This window comes from Acanthaster planci, linkage group LG16 (assembly GCF_054643075.1).
Source record: "Acanthaster planci isolate LZ-2023a linkage group LG16, COTS_SCS, whole genome shotgun sequence".
NCBI classification, from domain to species: domain Eukaryota; kingdom Metazoa; phylum Echinodermata; class Asteroidea; order Valvatida; family Acanthasteridae; genus Acanthaster; species Acanthaster planci.
In genome coordinates this window covers 13,639,006-13,658,734 of record NC_141792.1, presented here as the reverse complement: position 1 = coordinate 13,658,734, position 19,729 = coordinate 13,639,006, and the positions used below count along the sequence as shown (strand labels likewise).

The following is a 19,729-nucleotide window of genomic DNA, read 5'->3' as shown; positions in this document are numbered from 1 at the left end:
CGTTGATATGGCATTTTGCATGCGTCTTTGTTGCGTAACCAGAATAGGAGCGCGCGCGCACGCGCGCAGGCTTTAAATCTTAATAGCGCCCTCACATTGCGCAAAGCCCTTCACAGGATAACAATGAAACTACATGTATGTAGCAATTAATAATGAGAGCTAGTTTATCTTCGCACAGAAGCCAAGTTTGGGGGCCTTGGTCTTTCTTCACCCTTTTGCGAGGTTCATTTGAGCACTTTGATCATTCATAAAGTTTACCGTTATCAGTACGCAGCGCCCTCATTTTCCATTTCTGTTGTCTTTTGGCAATATGGCCATGGGGGTAGGCTTTTGGGCGAGTTTTAAGATAAACAAAATCCATTAAAATTGGAGGACGTTTCTGTTTCAAAGAATTAAAGGTGACTTGGAAAACAGTCGCAATTTAATGGATGCAATCCTTGGGCTGTTTTTAATATGTTTTAGAGCTCAAAACTTTTTCATTAGAAAATGCGTACACACATAGCAATAAATTGTAAGTACCTTTATTAAGTTTCAAGGTTAGAATGAGTACAACTTCATGTTTGTATTAATAAATTGTACAAGTTAAAGCACAACTGAATTATTCTAGAAATATAATATTAAGTCAAAGCCTCGCAAACTGTTTTCGTCAGGCTAATATGTCTCCAAAAAGTGTCAGATTTGAAAAGGGTAATGTGAGGCAATACCACATCACGACCGCTGCAGGAAGCTGAAGATTAAAAGCGAAAAAACTCAAACTAAGATACGTATTGTAATACCGAGTCAAAGTGTCCCTTTCATTTATATTCAAGCCAATCCCTGACGACAAATTCGTGGCAGGAATTCCAATTAGGAAATCCCTGCCCACAGACCAAATTGCCGAAAAAAATCCAAATTCATAAGGAAATGAGCATCAGTGCTTTATGTCTCATGTGTCCATGTACCCTCGTGACTTGGCAAACGCTACGATGATAATGTTTATATTTATGCTGTCATCGAAATGGGAAGAGTTTAAAAATGAAAACCTTTTAACATAATTGGACATGCTTGAAACAATTCACCATTTAACCGCTGAATGTTTTTCCCTTTTCCCGACGCTTAAGGAGCACAGCAGAGGCCTATTAAGCCTTTTCGTATATCATGTTGCTGCGCTTGGGATTGACCCACTGTTTATTGTTTATCCTTGGACAATAAACTCTTCAAGGTTTTAGTTACAATAATCAAGAGCGAAGGGAAAATAAGTCTGCGACTTTATCGTTGTAAACTTAAACGTACCATCCAGAGTAGAAAACCCAGAAAATTTGAAGCGGTTCCCACTTCTAGCTGCTTGCATCCCTCATGTAAACAAGCAGTTTTCTTTCTATCAAGAATTCACAATGACACTATCTATTCAAGTTCTATTCTGGAGGATGCTATGGAAATTGACATTTCAAAATTTGATGAAACCCTGGTGGTTGGCGTCTCTGAACAGAAAAAGTCGGACGAGAGCAATTCATTTTTTGTGATTGCGAAAGCAGTTCCACGATTGCATTCCATTGGGGAATAAACGCCTCACGAATTTAATCAGCGAATTCTTGATTGGAATTTGAAATGTCACGAGCCAAACCCCGACTGGTTTTACGCTTGTCCGAAGCTTGAAAAACAGGTTATCATTGCCTGTGCTTCCGCTGGCTCTTAGTAAGTTGTGAATTCATATTATTATTTCATAAACAGCAATGCAACCACTTCTATGACTAGATCGGTCGATTCTCCATAACTAGGATTAATTATTATGGTTAACTTTGCAAAATGCTTCATACATCCCTAACACGAATTCAAAAATACGCTCTTTTCATTTGATCTCTATTTCTCCAAAAATCAAAAGTTATCCTACAAATCCGCTGATAAATCATATTTCTGCCATAACATCTCAATAAATAACGAAATATCTACTTGGAAATTCTAATTGAAAAACCAAAGAAGCTCTAATGAGCTGAAGAACATATTTTACAGCGTGCACTTTTTATAAATCATCTTTGTTCCTGGGCATGTTCACAGAATGGAAAACAGTGCAAACTGATTGAGACATTTCTGCTTCACAATTCGTAATGATTGCGTTTGTCAAGTTTAGTTTTAGTTCGTGCAGCTTATATCATCTTGGTAACCTCCACCTGCCGCCGTTCCAGTTATCGATCCAAAACCTCTGTCTAGGACCTTTTTACCGGCGTTCCGTCTTCGATACCAAGGAGTCCAGTGACAGCACAAGATGTGTTTGAATCCGGCTCTGAAACGGTTGTTCATCAAACCGTAGATGACTGGGTTACAACAACTGTTGAAGAAGCCAAGAAGAAGGGAAGCCATGTCTACTGGACGAAAGACAGGATAAGGAGAAAAAACACTCCAGAACATTGTGATGCAGAAAGGAAACCAACAGACGATGAAGGCTAGGATGACAACCAAGAAGGACTTTGTCAGTCGCAATTCTTCCTGCTTCCGTCTCATCTCACTTGCAGTCTTGGCTCGTTTTCTTCTCATCACAACAGCAGCCTTTAGTCCAGGCACAGCCAGCGTTGACCCGGACAGCTGTCTTGCAATCTTTGCTTGGATCTTGGGAGAAATCTTCCCAGATTTCGATACGCCGTCTTGTTGCAGCTCTCGTACGAGCGATGAACCGCTTCCTCGCCTTGAGTCTAATGACACCGATCGATTGAAAGCCTGCAGTCGGATTTTCGGAAGTTTAGAAGATGAAGAAGGCTGGTTTTGCTGCTGATATTTACTGCCAGTTCTTTCCAAAGAGGTATTTTGATTGCGGTTGTTTTGGTCGTCTTTGATCTTTATAGACGTCATTCGAGTCGGTAATGATCGTGGCCTGTTTCCTCCAGGTACTGAGGCTGGAAGCTGCGTCTCAGGGCTGCTTGGTTCTACCCTGAAACGTTTCCGAGACAGCTGTCTCGTCAATGCTTGATGAAGTGAGGTTAGTCGACTTTTCTGAATTGGCCCCTGGTTGTCACTATCCCCCTCTACAAACCCCTTATTGAGGGCGCTATTTTGCAAGGGAGCTTCGTCTCCCCGAGGTTGTCCATTTTCTCTGACGCTAGAGTTGTTGTTACTGATTGTACTCAGTGCGCTTTGGACACTGTTCATGCTGGAGACATCAGCAGAACCAGGTCCAGTAGATAGCCTTTTCCTGCTCCGGCGAACCTCCCGTAGGATGTTGTAATAACAGAACGACATGACAGAACAGGGACCTCCGAAACAAACGATAACCATAAAGAACGTGTAGCTGATGCTATCTTCCCAGTAGCAGAAGCAGAACGACTGGCCAGGGAGGTAATCATAACGAGCCCAACCGATGAGGGGTGGTGATGCGAGAGCCAAGGAAAGTAACCACACAGCTGAAAAATAACAAGAGTTACCGTAGAATATTAAACATTTTGTCATGTGCATCAAATGGATGATACCTCTATGAGTTGAGGTACAGATTGTAGACAAATTTAAATGCAAGCTGGGATCCTTATACATCAATTATTGATTGAATAGTCTGTGATCCCACAGGTGTCAATCCACTTCAGTTTACACCGAACTGGATTGCTTAAGAATTTTCCAGTCGGTCAAAATGTCATAACGTGGGTAAAGTCACACCCAACAAGACGTGTTTTTCAAAGCTCACTTTATGTCCGGATATAATGCCTGTCGTGCGAATGAAAATCTGGTAAGAATAAGATCGACGCCTTAGGTTGCAAAGCTCGAAATATTTGAGCAAACAAGTCTGTGCCAAAGGCTGATAAGAAAGGTACATGAATTTTGCATGTATTATTTCCCCAAGGCGCTTTTCCATTTCTGGGACGGACGAGTCTTTCCAGGTGGCAAATATGCGACTGACGCATTATTTCATCACTAAAAAGTCTCAACCTTCTCAATAAAGGAGCAATTTAAACATCCATTTTTTCATATTTAAGTGCTTTTTCAAACGATAAAATATCACCACTGAATGTCTGTTCGATTTAATCTCCAGCCTTGAAAGATTCAAGAGTTTTTGATGACGCATCTACAGGAAATCCTTATATATTTTGACGGTCGCTGTGGCCTGCTTTTTTAGGAAGTTATCCATTTGTAAAACAGAACACGAACAGGTGTTTCAAGATGACACTTGCTTTACATCTAACAACTTAATTGAATTGTATTTTTGACTTCGAAACAACTTGGAAGTCTGTCAAAGGAGTAGGCATTATGAACGTTTTCACATCTTATTTACAGTAGGACAATTACATGAAAAATTACAGAATAGTAAAGTTTTAATGGGTTCGAAGTTTATTAAAACAGATTTGACAACAGAAATAAGGTCGGATAAAAGCAATTTCGCGTTAGCTTCGTAGATCTAGCTGCACTACTCAAAAGAATTAAAGGAACAAGAGAACAGTATATTTTTGTCATGGTTTATATGGACTACCGTTAGAACAAGAGGCAGTAAAGTTATGTGACAACACCTCAATGATTTTCAAGTTCTTAAAACTAAAAAACCAACGTCACACGCAGTTATAAAAGTAAACCATTTCTTTTGGTTTTCATCATTACCACCAACAGAAAACCTGCTGTACTTTTGACAGTTGTTTTATTATTTGGCAGACGTCAATGAGCAATGTTAAAGTTTCATGACTGTAAATTTAGGTTCAAACCGCTCATTTTCGTGCACGAATAGGCCTTATCCCACAAAAGTCTGGTTAGTTTTAATTTATACATGATGAGAGTTAGTACCAAGGGCACTTATTAGTAATTAACATGGCACTACAGAATCGGTAAGACGCAAACTAGTCACGATGCTCTGAAAAATGAAGGAAATGAATAAAAAATTAATGTATGATCAGGAGTCAATATATACCAGGGGCACGAGTCAATCGACATGATGGAGTTGTGAGGACAGCAAACAAGGCTACGCTGCTTTGAAAGATGAGAGGTTTTTAATATTCACTATTTCGCCATTTCATAATGAAGATATCCTCTGCGAAGCATTAAGACAATTTACTGCCAAAAATGGAAAGCGTTCATGTTAAAAAGCTAGATACATTTATGCATACTATGGTAACTGATGTTATGTTTGTCGGAGCAAAAATACTATTGATGTTATGTTATTCGGATGATACTTGCGAAACACGGTACTTATTTTTTTTTAATAGTCTGAATATTAAAAATCTAGAAATTAAAAGATCGCAATGCTGCGGGCGAAAAGAAAGCATGACTGAGAAACCTTTGTTTTCAATGAAGCTCTGCGTCAACAATACGGTGCACATTTAACCGCAGGATTATTCAAATTTACCGAGATGCAAATGAACTGACCACCCAGCTTTAGCAAAGTTCAAGTACAGTAGAAAACGTTTAGGATAAGTTGAAATGTGGTACCATTTTGAATTGATTTCAATATGTTTTTATCATTTGCTCGTGAAATTTAATCAAGTTTTCCCGGTAATACTGGAAAGTGCATATCCCATAATTCAGTTGCGAAATACGTCAGAAGACGTTTTTAATGAAAAACTCGCAGTTCTTTTACCACAAACATTTGAGTAAATCTTCAGTTATCTGTCAACCTGTACACTACCTGTCACTGCATTGTTTATCTACAATACATCCGTCTCTGAGATGAATAAGATATCTTATGGTAATGTGCTCAAAATGAACTAAAGCTCTTTTACGGATCCAAGCGGTATTTTAATCATGAATTACAAGCAAATCGGAATGCCTTTCGGGATCTTTGAAGAATTTATCTGCATCCCGATGGACTGCTTCGATTTCGTTGATCTTAAAAATAATGAGAAAAGACCAAGGAAAAATAATCAAGTTATAAATGATTAAGTGGCAAGAAGAATGCGTCCGCTCGAAAAGCACAGGCCAGACTACCTCAATCGTGTTGCACCTGTACTAAATCTGTAATAATGACGCTGTCATAAGGCATCCATGTACCCACTCCTGCACTAAGTGCTATTATACACGGGTCACGGATGAACACAATCAACTCACGGTCAGACCATTCTCTGAACTTTTGCCACAGCATATCACTGGTTTTATTACTCATTATAATAAACCTAATAATGCACAAATTGCCAAATTACACTTCTAATTATAAGGTTAAAGGCAAGGAGTCAACTACCGAAACACTGGGTCACCGACTTACAGAGAACGCACATAAATACGAGACAAGGGATGCTTGGTGCCATCTGACACACTCAATTCTATACATTGTACTGGATTACCTGATCACTCTGGAACGGCCAAACCGACTTCAATTCTGTGCCACCTGACCTTGAACACAACAACCTAGCCATGTTATGCATCTTCCACTACCCCTAGCGGTTACCTTATCTCGTGACAGAAACAACTTGCAACAGGACATACCTTGCCATTTGGGTTCATCAGGCCCATCATCGACCAACTAAAACTCTCTAATCTACCAAAATTAATAATGAAAGTGAGTTGACACCCCGGTTGATACACACCAGGCTTTTTTCATGCACTGGGTAAACCTTAGAGTGTCCATTCCTTAATTGTATTTGTTTATTTAATGCTCTACCTTGTTAAAACATACAAGGCCGTGCATCCAATTCCCCTTACTTTGCTTATATTAAGGATGTTCATTCTCAGCATGCAGTTGTCTCACTGTTAATAATTAATAATTAATCTCTTTCTTGCCTACAAATGCCCTGAAAAAACTTCCCCTTGTGACTGGCGGCCGCAAGGGGAGGCGGTGGGCAAAAGTTTAGTTCATTATTCGATAAACTGTGGAAAAGTGACAGATGCCCAGCCACTGTGTATGTTCCCAGCCACAGTTAATGACCGTTTACACATCCTTGTTTGTGGTGCAAACTTCTAAGACACGTCTGATTGGCCTGCCGGAGAACCCAGCATTACCGTGAAGTTCTCTTACTTTAAAGGGGCCTTTGTGTTGCCAACCTTCAGTCTGTGTGGAAGAAGTTTACACAGCCCTCTCTCCAGCTGTGCTCCCCGAGTGTAAATCATTTTATCACTCACATCTATAATGATATAAAATGTAATAAACCAGTTGAAGCCCACGATTCAATGGATGTTTTTTCCCCCACGGTTGAACAGTGAAAGAAGATCTTTCTCTCGTCAGATATAGCCTTTTCAGGATGTGTTCCACCCTCTTTTCCCGCCAGGGAAAGGTTAATTAAACAAAAGAGCTATCTTCTGACTTCTGCAGGAAGTTTTCTGACGTCCATAGCAACAGCTATTGGGTTGTAGGAAATAACTTAGATACTTCACTCTCTATATTGTGTCAAAACAAAATCTCTAGTCCTTGTTGATTTCCACATTGCCTGTTCCTTCTGAGTGATATTGAGTCCATATGCTGATCTGAACTGAGGAAAAGTTGGATAATGCCGTTTGTAACACAGAGTGAAATGAAAGTAGCCTACTAGCTGCTAATGCCCTCTGTAATTACATTCAACATGAGTCTTAATTTACATTGGCGAGGAAATACCTATATTCCAAAAAACCTGCAGAAATATCTCTTTTCTGTGTTTGCAATCGTATGGTATTGCAGAATTAACGAGTTGTTTGTTGAATGGATGATATTCTGACATTTCTCGTACCCTTGTTACATTTCCCACTATTCACTGCCTACCGAAATGTGATTTTTAAAAAACAGACCTCAACCTTGAAGCATGATAATTTTATGGCAATTTTCTACAATCTTTAGCTGTAAAACATTGCTGTTGGCGAATGGAGTAAACTGATTAGAATTTGGCGACACCATATAATTGGATATACATGTAATGGTGTTGAATGCCAAACAAAAGCTAGATCTATTTGAACCATACATCACGAAAATGAAAAGCGAATTACTTTTGGCAATTTGTAATCATGAACATAACAAATTTCAAGTCTAATGTTTCATGCATGCATGTACATGTAACAATCATGTTACTCTTACTGTTCGACTCAACGGGGCTGGGTAGCAACCTTGAATTTCCCACCGTGACCCCTGATACAAGGAATCGAGCATAGCCAACTGTCTACAATCAACGGAATCTTCATCTTGTTTCCAGATCAAAGATCTTGAGCGAATGTCAGTTTTATATCTTCTTTATTATAGGTTCAAAGGGCAGTTGGTTACTGTGGGCAGGAAACTGTGCAGGTAGCACACAAACTTCCTGCCCAGCGTGAAACGGACGTTTACCTTAAGGAGCAATTCTTATCGCAACGAAATGAAATAAACTTGCCAGCACACCTAACCTGAAGCGGTCGAGTTTCCAAACTTGAACGTGGATTCGTGTGTTTCACTTTCACCCCGATCAATATAAATAATGCTAAGTCATCAGGATGATGTCTTCTTTGCATATACAATAGTGAATCATCCTTCCTTTTGTACGTTCATACAACCAATTCCGATTAATGACAATCCTTCATCTTTCTCACCCGTCGACCTCCTCAATGCTTCACGTTTTTTCACATTGCTTTCAAATAATACCAAGGGCATATAATTAATAACTTTTCAACCCCTTTCAATGAATCATGGTACGACCCAAGTCAGCCGCTTGCATGTCAACACCCGTCCAATTACACACAATGTAATTCTTGCTGGAAGGATTTGTGCATTTTGCATGAAAATAAAGAGAAAGGAAGAAAATCAATTTGACGATGTTATCCAAGCGTTTTATCCTTGGTCGAGTCGTATTTTTGGTGGCTTTTAGTCTCAAGTCAAACAAGCTTGCAGAATCAATCTTTTGTGTGTTGAAGAAAGTGTTCCCAAGGTTATTAAGATAGGGCCTAACCTTCGACTATAACCGTTATTGTTTTCAGTTATCATTGGCCCAACTGAGGATGAAATTTCTGAGACTTCTCCGGGGTAAACACGTTCTTTTCAAGGGGGTGCTGAGAGCAGCTGATCTTTGTCTTGTTTCACAAGACGTGTACATTCCAAAATTTCAGGGATGGGGAATAAATCCCCCCTTAGCGCCCCTTTCATACTTACGTCACTGTATGTTATTAAATTGAGCTAATAAAACTTGATCGATTTCTTTTCAAAGGAAGTATAGCAATTCCCTGCACGTTCTTTGCTGGAATAAACCCTCCATAAGTAAAAAGCATTTAGTTATTGTACATTATCACTGTGTCCTTCACCTTTTTTGTAGCTTAAATCCATATACCTTATGCAACTGATTCGATCCATTCACTTGAGTTTCTCTGACCGTGGCATTTGAAACAAAGAGGATGGGATATTTTTCAGATTTTCGAAGTTTGTGCGTCAGTTGAGAATTTATAAATGCTTCTACAGTTTAAGAAGAGGTTTATTCATTTACTGAACAAATCCAACTCAGTAGAACAATTAATGTTCTACTGAGGTGTTACGTCTTACGAAAATTATATCTGAAATCAGATTAAGGTTGAAACAAAGTAGACCTGCTCCTTTTAATAACACAGCAGTCATATGTACTTGAGAAAAAAAAGTGCTAGCCCAACAATTGATTTCTTTTGAAGTAAATTTCGTCCCCACAATTGTCGACACAATTGTTTTTCCAACACGGGAAATCTAACAGCTCTTGTAAAAGCATATTTTCATTAGAAACACTCCACACTCTTGCTAATCTGGGTGAACATTTATTCCCTCGCTGTTCAAATTTGAATTTAATCGGTACTAGGCCAACCATACACTTTCACGCCACATTGAGCAGCCTACAGAGACAACAGACAAGGATATACTGTGGGAACATTTCGACAATTCTTTGAAATTTATAGGTCACAGATGTACCGTCGGTGTTCTTCCGAAATAACAAAAACCTGGAAAATCGATAATTTTTCGATCTATAGTTTTTCCTGCCATTTTAGTCAATGTGATCCATGGATTAAGTTGGCACAGTTCTGTGTTTCTCTGTTCAAAGTTCACAAAGTGACAAAAAGTCACATCGTCTAGCAGGGTTAAAATAGACTACAATGATGTCATTGTATACGTGCACGCACGCGTAGGGGTGTTGAACATACACGAGCGCAAGTGTTGAAATGGCACAAATGTATGATTTTTTCATATGCGGGTTTTTCACGAAGTAATAAAAGGTCTTAATGATGAATCACTGTTTAATTCAAAGAAGTGTGCATTTGCATTTTAAATCTTTAACATTTCGTGACTACTGTTTTGCGCAACATTCCTTAATCTGTAAGTCGAAAATGTGTAATGAAATGGGAAGCATTTTCAAAGGCGTCTTTCTTGGAATATCAGTTTTACAAGCCTTTTTGGGTCACCTCTTCAGACCAACGGCTCTATGAACAACAGACAGATGTGTTTAGTGAGCTTACAGCTTGGAAAGTAACGCACAGAAGGTGTATGAGTTTACAAATGCAGATAGCTACAAAATCAACGAATGTAATAGTCGTTGTTTTGCTCAGGGGTTTCTATCTTGAGTTATTAAAATGTAAAAAAGTTAATCATTTATGACTGAACTTTAAATTCGCGAGTGCCCATGATGCTACAAAAAGTCAGCCACTGTGTAGCTCATGGCATATGATCTATGTCAACAGAACACTTAGCGTAACCACTATTTTTCATGAATTGTTGTGTTAACTTTGCACTCGAATAGCATGTGAGGCTTTCGGCTAAAAATGAAAAGAATGACCAACATTGTAAACAATGCAGTCTCCAGTTGGTCGAAATCGAGTGTGAATGTGACAGGAAATGACAAATCACTAACCTTTAAGAATCGAGTGGTAGTCTACGGTAAATTAATCACTATAGTATTAAGCGGATGCTCCTGCAGAGATTCCCCAACGTTTCGTTTTCAGCTCGTTTCAAGTTAAGTTCTTGGAAGTAAAATATTCAAAAACAAATAAAGCTGACTTTAAGGGCCAGCGTTCTAGGTATTCCCGTTTGTTGCAAATGAAATTCTTTTGCGTTTTACTTTTTAACCCATCGCATTTGGGGTACTCCTGACACTTGTTCTGGTGTATAATTTTGTTGCCATTCAATTTCTCCTCTTTAACGTTTGCTTTCCCGTTGTCCTTTCCCAACAAACGTTTGCACTTTGTCTTCTAAAGCATGTGACGTTCCCAAGATGATGTGAAAGCTGTGGGGAATAGCCGTATTATTCATCGCTGTATGACGGATTACTGCTATTAACTGTGTGCCATTTGCTTTAAACATTATCGTGGAATCCATCTATGTCATCTTTAACTTTGGCCAGTTAATTAAGTTTGTCACTTTCAACTCGAAAAGATGGAAAAACATCACTCATTTTCTTTAGCAGGAATTTGTGTTCCTCAATTGAAAGTAAACTTGTACATCCTGGAGCGTGGTGATGAGACAAATTTGGCCTTATCCACATTGATAGGTGTCAAAGCGAGTCTAATTGAGTACAGACATGGACAACTAAGATTTTTTTGTTGAAATCCAGTTTGCCCAGATAGTTTTATTCTTCAATGCCAGTTTTTCTTTCTCTCTTCAGTAGAATTTGGAACTTAATTTATGTTCATTTGTGGATGAAAGTGGAAATTGGTGAAAGTTTCAAAGCGTTCTTTTTCTGAATAAAACCTTGAGAAAAATATATAATCAATAAAAAATCAATGAATTAACCCGTTTTAACCCATTTTATTTCACACAAACGTTCTCTCATCTGTTTAATACAACACTTGAAGAATGAAACGTTGACTCCAACAAATTAAAGGTTTGGTCAGTGACCACTCTGGGAAAGTGTTGAATCCATCCAGCATTTAATTTAATGCCGAATCCAACATGTTTCAAATTCCACTATCAACACACATACTTTTAAGTTATTAACTTAAATGTTTATTCAACCTTTTCCATTGTGTTGACTTTGAATATGTTGAATCAACATTGCAAATGTTGAATCAACTGCATAAGTGTGGATTTCACATTCAGCAATTTCGAAGAGCGGCCACTTTAATACCGAACCTTCGTAAGTGTTGGATTCAACACGTCATGCATGACGCGTCAGTTTTAATTATTTTCAAAACTTGTCATTTCCATTCGTGCACACTCTGTTGTGACCAAATGTACCTATTTGTTTTCGAACTACATAAAAGTAGTCAAAGTATTGTCATTTCTATTCGTGCAAGCATAATTTGTCTGTGACATTTCCAGCACCGACCGAAGGAAGAATCTCCTGATAGGCCTAGTTGTCTTAGCAGCATTTATGTCATCCCGTGGAATTATGTATAGTTCAACTAATTGAGCAAATTAGGTGCACTTTTTATATTCGCATTATGAGATGAAGTGTCTTTGAAAGTTCTTTTTGGATTGGTTCGAAATGCACCGCTCAAAAATGATACACACAATGAATAAAATAGTGTCTCAGATCCATTTTCAGTGCTTAATCTCTTAATGTTACCCTTAAAATTATATCTTGTGAACGCAGTTATCTTTTTAATCTGTTAATGTTGTTTGGGACCGAATGTCGGCTACCCATGTCTTTCTTGTGAACAGATGTTGTCGAGATTTTCCATTCCGTAGGGACATGCACTTAGCATTACTATCTCTATCTCTGCTAAGCTAAGCTCTGAATGACCCTCCCCTAACGTCCTTGTAAACAGCCACTGGAATGGATGCACAAAGATTAACATCAGTATAGCAGCTGCAATCATCCTCGTCAAGACGATCTATACTTTGCATCAACGTTGACTCGTCTCTTCGTAAAGGTACATTAGCAATAGAGAGATATGTAGCTCCAGGATAACTATCTTTATTGCTCCATTTGTAATCAGTGAGAAGTCGTTTGGTTGAAAATTGGGATATCAAGGTAAGTACAAGGACTCGTGTGCAGATTTAATACCCCCGGTGTTATCAGAGGACTACAATAACATTTTTCACTGGTGGTAAACATTTTGGTGTTACTTTTAACATCCTCCATTGCATTATAACTCTTGCAGGTGAAAGTGCAAAGTAACACCAGCGGTGTTAAAGTAACACCCTGTGTGGTCATCTGATAACACCAAAAGTGTCGATTTTAACACCAGAGTTTTTGCAGTGTAAAGCGCTGATGGTGTATGACTGTATGTTATTCAAATGGTCTGATACGAACAAGGAGTGGGGACTTTGGGGGGAGGGTTAAATTTCAAACAGAAATAAATGTCCAGAATGAACTTTGAATAAAAGTGCGAATGGAGTACAAGAGAAAAAAGTAAACGTTTGTCGTTAGAGCTGCCGACTTAGTTGGAAGAACGCCAATAAAACGATGACAATTTTTGTTTATCTAACATAGTTCTGAATCTCGAAAAAAGGTCGATCACGTTTCGATCCTCACTAGAAATGCGCAGCGTGGAACAACAGGTGGTGGATACCGATTGGTTTTTCGATCACAATTTTTTTGCGAGCAAACAACAGGATGTTGATTGGTTTCTTGTGTTCAGGTCAATTCACTCATAGTTTTAATTCCATTTAGAAAGAAGATACAGCCTTAAATGTAATTGGATCGATTGGTTTAGGGCTTCAGGTACATGCTGCACAGCACTCGATTAAAAAGGTACAACACTAAGTATTGCTTTCTACAAGAAATTGAGTTGAAGTAATATCGTTAGATACATGAATGGAGAATGATCCATTTCTGTGACTTGATTCGATTATATTTCAATTCGCATGTGATGCGTGCATTGCCTATAGCAATTATCCGACTTCAATTTATGTCTAATCTAATGCTACAATTCTACAACACAAACTCCGAACATGATTAAGCGTTTGAACAAATTCCGTCTGTGTCGAAAGTGAAACTGACTTTATCTACCGAAACCGGTGAAATATCAGCCCTCATTATTGATTTGGCCAATAAACAAATCCCCCAGCAAGGCCCCAAATTGATTTGCCGTGTCTCACTAGCAATTGCATCTAAAAGTCTGTCTTTGCAGTACTCATTCCCACTTACAATATTCATTGATCATTTTACACGATTTCCACGAAATAGGTTTAGAACGGAGTGAATAGAACAGATGCATTGTTTATGTTGCCCTTCCATGTCCCCTGATTGCCGCAGGTCTGACTCTTGTCAATGAATAATAACACAAGTGCATGGAGAGTTGGGTTGGCAAGGTAGTTCTTCCCTCGTCTTCCCGGGATCGATTCCCGGCCCTGTCCACATGTGGATTGGGTTTTCAGTCCTTACCTTACTCCGTGGGTTTTACCCAGACTTATTCCTCTGGAGTTTTCCTTCCACCTCTAAAACTGTAACTGCTTCTTACTATCTCCTCTTCACTGATGTCGGTGAATGTGGGTCGTTTGGCAGCTGCCCGAGGCGCCCTTGTATGCCATCGGCTCAACCATGTGTAAATGTATTCATTGTTCCACGCTTAATGTCTTCATTGTAAAGCGCATTTGAACATAGCTAGATGAAATTTGCGCTTTATGAATGACTAAATTATTAATTCTTATTATTTGTTGCCATCGGTGTACCATGACAACGACAATGTATTTAGGCAAACAGCTACATTCCTGTCAGCGCGATAATCATTTCGTCACGAAAGCAAAATGCGTGGCTAAACAAAGCCAACCAAATATTCCGTGTGAAACTGAATATTGTCCTTCAGCATGCAGGGAAAACTACTTACACGTTTCTCGGAAATTATTTTGTTGACAAAAGGGGGGAAATTTATCATCTGGCATTTGTGTTATTTACTTTATACAAACAATTGCGGGGTCAAGGACATTGCTAACTTAATTTGTGACAGTGGGAACCCGAGCAAAGACAGAAACAAATTGTATTACCAGGACCTACAATTTTTAACGAAGCATTCATCTGGCATTGGTTCATACGCAAATACTAGGCAAAACTGAGTGCCCAGATGAACCCATGCAGGGAACCATAGTGGAGATGTATGAAATTCTCCGTTTTTTAACACTTTATCGGAAAACTGTCACTCTAAACAAGCACAATTTTTGTGTATACCTCATAATTTCAAACAAAATCAATTAGAGCTCCAACCAGAGTTGTTATCATTTACAATTAAACCGAATATTTTTTGAAGAAATGTTCATTTATTAAAGTACCGTAAAGGCGACAAATTATGACATTCTACAACCTGTTTTATATTTAATTAAATCTTTTGAATGTAATGTGAATCTAGCTTAACTTGTAAAATAATAAATTAATTACAAAGAAACTTACAATGGGAAAGTCTACTCACCCAATATGACGAAACCAGTGTTCCGTATTGTATAGATGGCCTTGAATCTTTTGGGGTGGACTATTAGTACATATCGGTTAAGACTTATAGCTGCTAAGGACATCACAGATGCGATGAAGAAAGTCATGTTAGCAAAGCCAAGCACAACACACAGTTCGTTCGAGAAAAACTGATTTCCTTTAACGATGGTAAAGATGGTTATAGGCATGTTGCATACAGACACCAAGACATCGGCACTACTCAGGCAAAGTACTAAGGCGTTAGAGGTGGTACGGAGGGCTTTATTACGCACAATGACGCACCATAAGAGAACATTCCCCGAGAAAGCGACGAGACAAATCACACTAAGGAGTAGAGCTTCGATGACCTTCTCAGCTGTGGATATGTCACTGTGTGTAGGGGAATCTGTGACAGTTTCTGCCCATGGTGAGGTGGCTAACCTGGTGCTATTGTCTTGTAATGTGGCGGTGGCCGAAGGGTAGAAATTAGAGTCTGTTGTGTTGGTCATCGTGGCTGGAGTGATTGCCAAGAAATATCCGGTCCGAGAGATGAGTTTAAACTCCTCAGTGCATGGGCCACTCTCATGACCTGGTCATTGCCTAGGGTTGTTTCAGTCGTAACACCGACCTTATCGAACCGCTATCCACACAGCTGTTCCATAATGCATCGGAGTCGGCGATCACAAAAGCCTAATTAAATCAGTAATACTGTCATCTTCCCGCCCAATACGATCCTCGGTGATTCACAGGGATATCAGTAGACTGAATTAACAAGCTCACCCAGTCAAATCTTACTGAAGACCGCTTTCTAATGACTCAGTTAAAAACCGTAAAGGAACGTCAGGAACTTGCCGCACACCGCATCCTAAGGAAAGCAAGTCACAAACTGCAAGCGACCAATCGATACATGTAGGTAGTAGTAACTGCGGAGACTTGATAGAACAACTGACATGCGTGCATCCTAATTCAGCCGTGAATTGTGCAGAAACATGAAATCCATTCTGAACCTGCCAGTGATTTCAGTTGTTGAGACTGACAGGAAAGCTCGGTATTTGTTCATCGACACCGGAACACGGACTAGCTTTCCCACATGCCACACCACCTGCGCGCACGAGGCGTTTTGGTAACCCAGTCAAGTTTCTGATGCCATCGATCTGTGCTAGTGGTGCATCAAACCGACGGCTGCTGCATGTTAGTTCAATTGTATGTCGACCAATAGTCAACAGTCTAGAATAGTAACCCATCCACGTTACTACGTGATTTGTACAGAAATCCGATTAGGGATTTCACCACAAAATGTTCTTTGAAATTCAGAGTGCAATGCCAAGTTTTAGGGGAGTGTAGATCTAAATTCCAATGATACGATTTTTCACACAAAATTTTACGATATCTTTGAAATACAGAATGATAGTTTTCCGAAGAAAAATAAGAAACGTAAAGTTTTAACGTTTTCAGTATCTTGGAATGATAGAGTTCAATTGAGTTTAACGTGACTTATCGCAGAAAAGAAGGTGGTTGAATTATACAACAGACTGACCTCGGCGAATCGCCGAAACTTGGATGGTGATAAATAGTTCCGTGCAGAATAGAGCTGGCTTTAGTTATTATTTTGTCTTTTGTCGTTTGTGCAAAGTAGTGCAGTCGGGAGCATGTGCATTGTGCACTGTCGGCAAATTTGAATTTTATCACGCGTCAGACCAATTAATGAAGGAAGTCAGAATTTAATATAGATAAAAGGGTTGAAATAAAGTGTTGGTGATTTTTGCCAAGGTTCAAACGTACCCTAAGTTGGAAATGTGGGGGGGGGGGCGAAATTCATTTCAGAGTAAATTACTCCTGTTCTCGGTTTTGTCAGACGGTCAACGACTGTACTCTGCAGTTATGCATGTTAATATGGGGGCAGGTGGGCAATGTAGACGTGGCTGTAAAAAAAAAAAAAAAACTTGTGAAGACTCTTCTTTCATAAAATCATTGGATTCTGTTTCAGCTTAGTTCCGCCCACTGCCAGGGCGTAGGTTGCTTGGTAACTCCAGGACATGTTCGCTTTGAATTTAATCCTATAGTGACTGCAACATTAAGAATCGTTGCAGCAGGTGAAAGGAAACATTCCTAGCAAGTTTAATTTTTTTTTAAGCAGCTGAATCAAATCGTAAATCATAATAAAGTGAACTGTGTGTGACTGTCACCAGTCAAGTGCATGAGCTAATGGAAACATTTGGTTGGTGAAGGCTATCATTCCTCATTTCTGGGTGCTGCTAATGATGTTGTTGTTTCTTCCTGAAAGCAAATACCGTACCGGTTGAACGAAATAAGATAAAGATCCTATGCTTAGTGACCACTGAAAACAGAAGGCGAATAGTGACAAGTACACGTGGGCCTATATTCCAAGTTTATCATGCCAATCGACCTGAATGGACCAGAAAACCGAGCAAGCAGGTGGTGCAGACGGGAAACCGTTGGAAGCGACGCAGGATGGATTACATAGAGTTTCCGTTGTCCAGTGGCTTTTCCCCAAAACAGGAAACTAGTCACTGTCTATACGATGACCGCCAAAGCCCATCAGCTGAACTTGCTAAGTCTTCACCTTGTCTGTCGTTGTTTAGGATAGTCATACTATCAAACCACGGCGTTTATTGTGGCTGACTCATTTGATGATGGTGGGGATATATTCTTTGAATTTTGCGACGGCAAAGATGTTTACAGTAAACAAGTTCAAGACAGCTGCAGCTCTCAAATCATAACGATAAGTGTGTTACGTTTCGATCTTGGTCGATGGGGGATCTAAACGCACATGCATTGTGTGCCTATTCAATTCCTCGCTTGATTTCTTGTTTATATGCACCTGAAGCCTCGTGTCTTAAACACTAGAAACAAAATTCGGGGATATAGTTGAGTCGCGAGAATTCAAACATTTAATTTTTTGAATCGTAAATAGTAGTGAGAACAGGGTCAACATTAGACCTACAAGTTCGATGGTAAATTCTAAGCCTTTGTAAATCTTGTCACCATACTAGGCACATCATGGAGAACAAAGACAAAGCGGGGATACTGCACCATGCACTTTGTCGTGATAGTTATGAGGCCTATTTTGATAACCACACGTGAACCATAAATGGTCATGTTTGCTGGGTGGTTGTGTTTGTCACATAACATGTATCGTCACGGTGTTTGTCACATAACATACATCCTGTCAACGATGCTGCATGGGAACTTAGTTCCCTTTACCAAATCGAATCCTTGAACTACGGAAATGGATAATCTTTCTTTAGATAAACCCCCGGCACAACAACCTACAAAGTATTCCTATGATTCAGCAAAAAGACCATATTGTATTATCAGCTGTAACGTTCAAATTCGATTTCGTTTCTTGTCAAATTTTTCTTCTCTTGCTTCTCGGTGTCAATTTTACTCATGTTCGTCATGGTATCAGGCCGTACTGTTAAACACCGCTGCAGCAGTTGGGACGATAAAGTGCTTAGACTGGCAGCAGTAAATGGTAACGTCTTTGACTTTATCCCAAGCTTATCGACATGATATTAACGGGCCCATTTGTCGTCCTTGATTGGTGTTCATAAAAATAATGTCCTGAATGACCTTCATCGATAACGTATTTTTATATTGGACCGTTAATTTAATTCACTTATTTTTATTTTAGTATATTACCAAAGGAATATTGCTATGTATTTACTGGTATCCGACTGCATTAAATTTTCTTATCAACAGTAAGTGGTGATGATTGGTACCAGTAACATTGGCAAATTCCCTGTTGATTTTGCCAACCCACTGACCTGGCGAGGTCTTGTGCGAATGCATTTATCCATAGTCCAATGATAAGACAGTCGTTGCTTGCTGAATTTGATTATTTATCGTATTGTGGTTGTTCTCTACAGTTAGTATTAATCTCGGTCCTTACGACTCAGCCTTTGATCATTAAACACTCACAGGGCAGACGTAAATTTTAAACTTAAATACTCTGCCGCGGTATTCTTATTTTTGATTGGAATACCTATAAGCGACTATTTGTGTAAATCGAAAATGATTACCTAATTTGCCTGAAATTTCAATTTATTGAGGATTTTTGGAATCGCAGTCTGTAGGGTCGAAATAAAAGTCTGAAGATGCAAACAAGATATTTCCGAAGTACTTTGTGTTCCAGCATGTGAAGGAAATGCCGTTTAAAGAGTAAAAAACAATTAATGAAAATTGTGGATTGGAGCGTACGTTTCCAACCAACATACCTACAGTAAATGGTCCGCCAGGCTGTCTTTAGACACTAAATCAATCTATATACCCACGATCTGCCAAGGTTCGTTGCATAGATCGTTTGTCAAAAAGTACCTCCATACAACGGGAAACCTCCATACAAAGGGGAAACAAATTGATGCTCTGAGATGATAAATACAATTAAATGTAGAAATGGTAAACCAAATGTCATTTGGTATAGCCAGGATATTGAGTGCATGCAACATGAAACTGTTCCAGACAGACGGAGACACTACGCACAGGAAACGACAGCCCACAGTAGTGCGGATTGAGCACCAATATTTCCTGTTTGGCTTTCTTCCGCCATCTACTTTTAGGTTATCAATTTTACAGTGTTTTCTTATGGTAACCATAGAATTTTT

General features: G+C 39.2%; 1 protein-coding gene across 1 annotated transcript; it reads right to left on the bottom strand.

Annotated features, from left to right (window-relative positions):
* Positions 1-505: 505 nt before the first annotated feature.
* Positions 506-16,229, bottom strand: LOC110979192 (alpha-2 adrenergic receptor-like). The gene is made up of 2 exons (XM_022234787.2): positions 15,106-16,229; positions 506-3,371 (listed from the first exon to the last, which is right to left on the bottom strand). The coding sequence occupies exons 1-2, from the start codon at positions 15,611-15,613 to the stop codon at positions 2,110-2,112; spliced, it is 1,770 nt and encodes a 589-aa protein (XP_022090479.2). The 5' UTR covers positions 15,614-16,229; the 3' UTR covers positions 506-2,109.
* Between the last annotated feature and the right edge of the window lie 3,500 nt (positions 16,230-19,729).

Bases quoted from the DNA above. Each gene is read 5' to 3' on its own strand.
- LOC110979192 (XM_022234787.2), bottom strand. From the start codon at position 15,613: ATGACCAACACAACAGACTCTAATTTCTACCCTTCGGCCACCGCCACA. The intron at 3,372-15,105 runs GTGAGTAGACTT...GTTATTTTTCAG, and splicing joins CACTGGTTTCGTCATATTGG to CTGTGTGGTTACTTTCCTTG.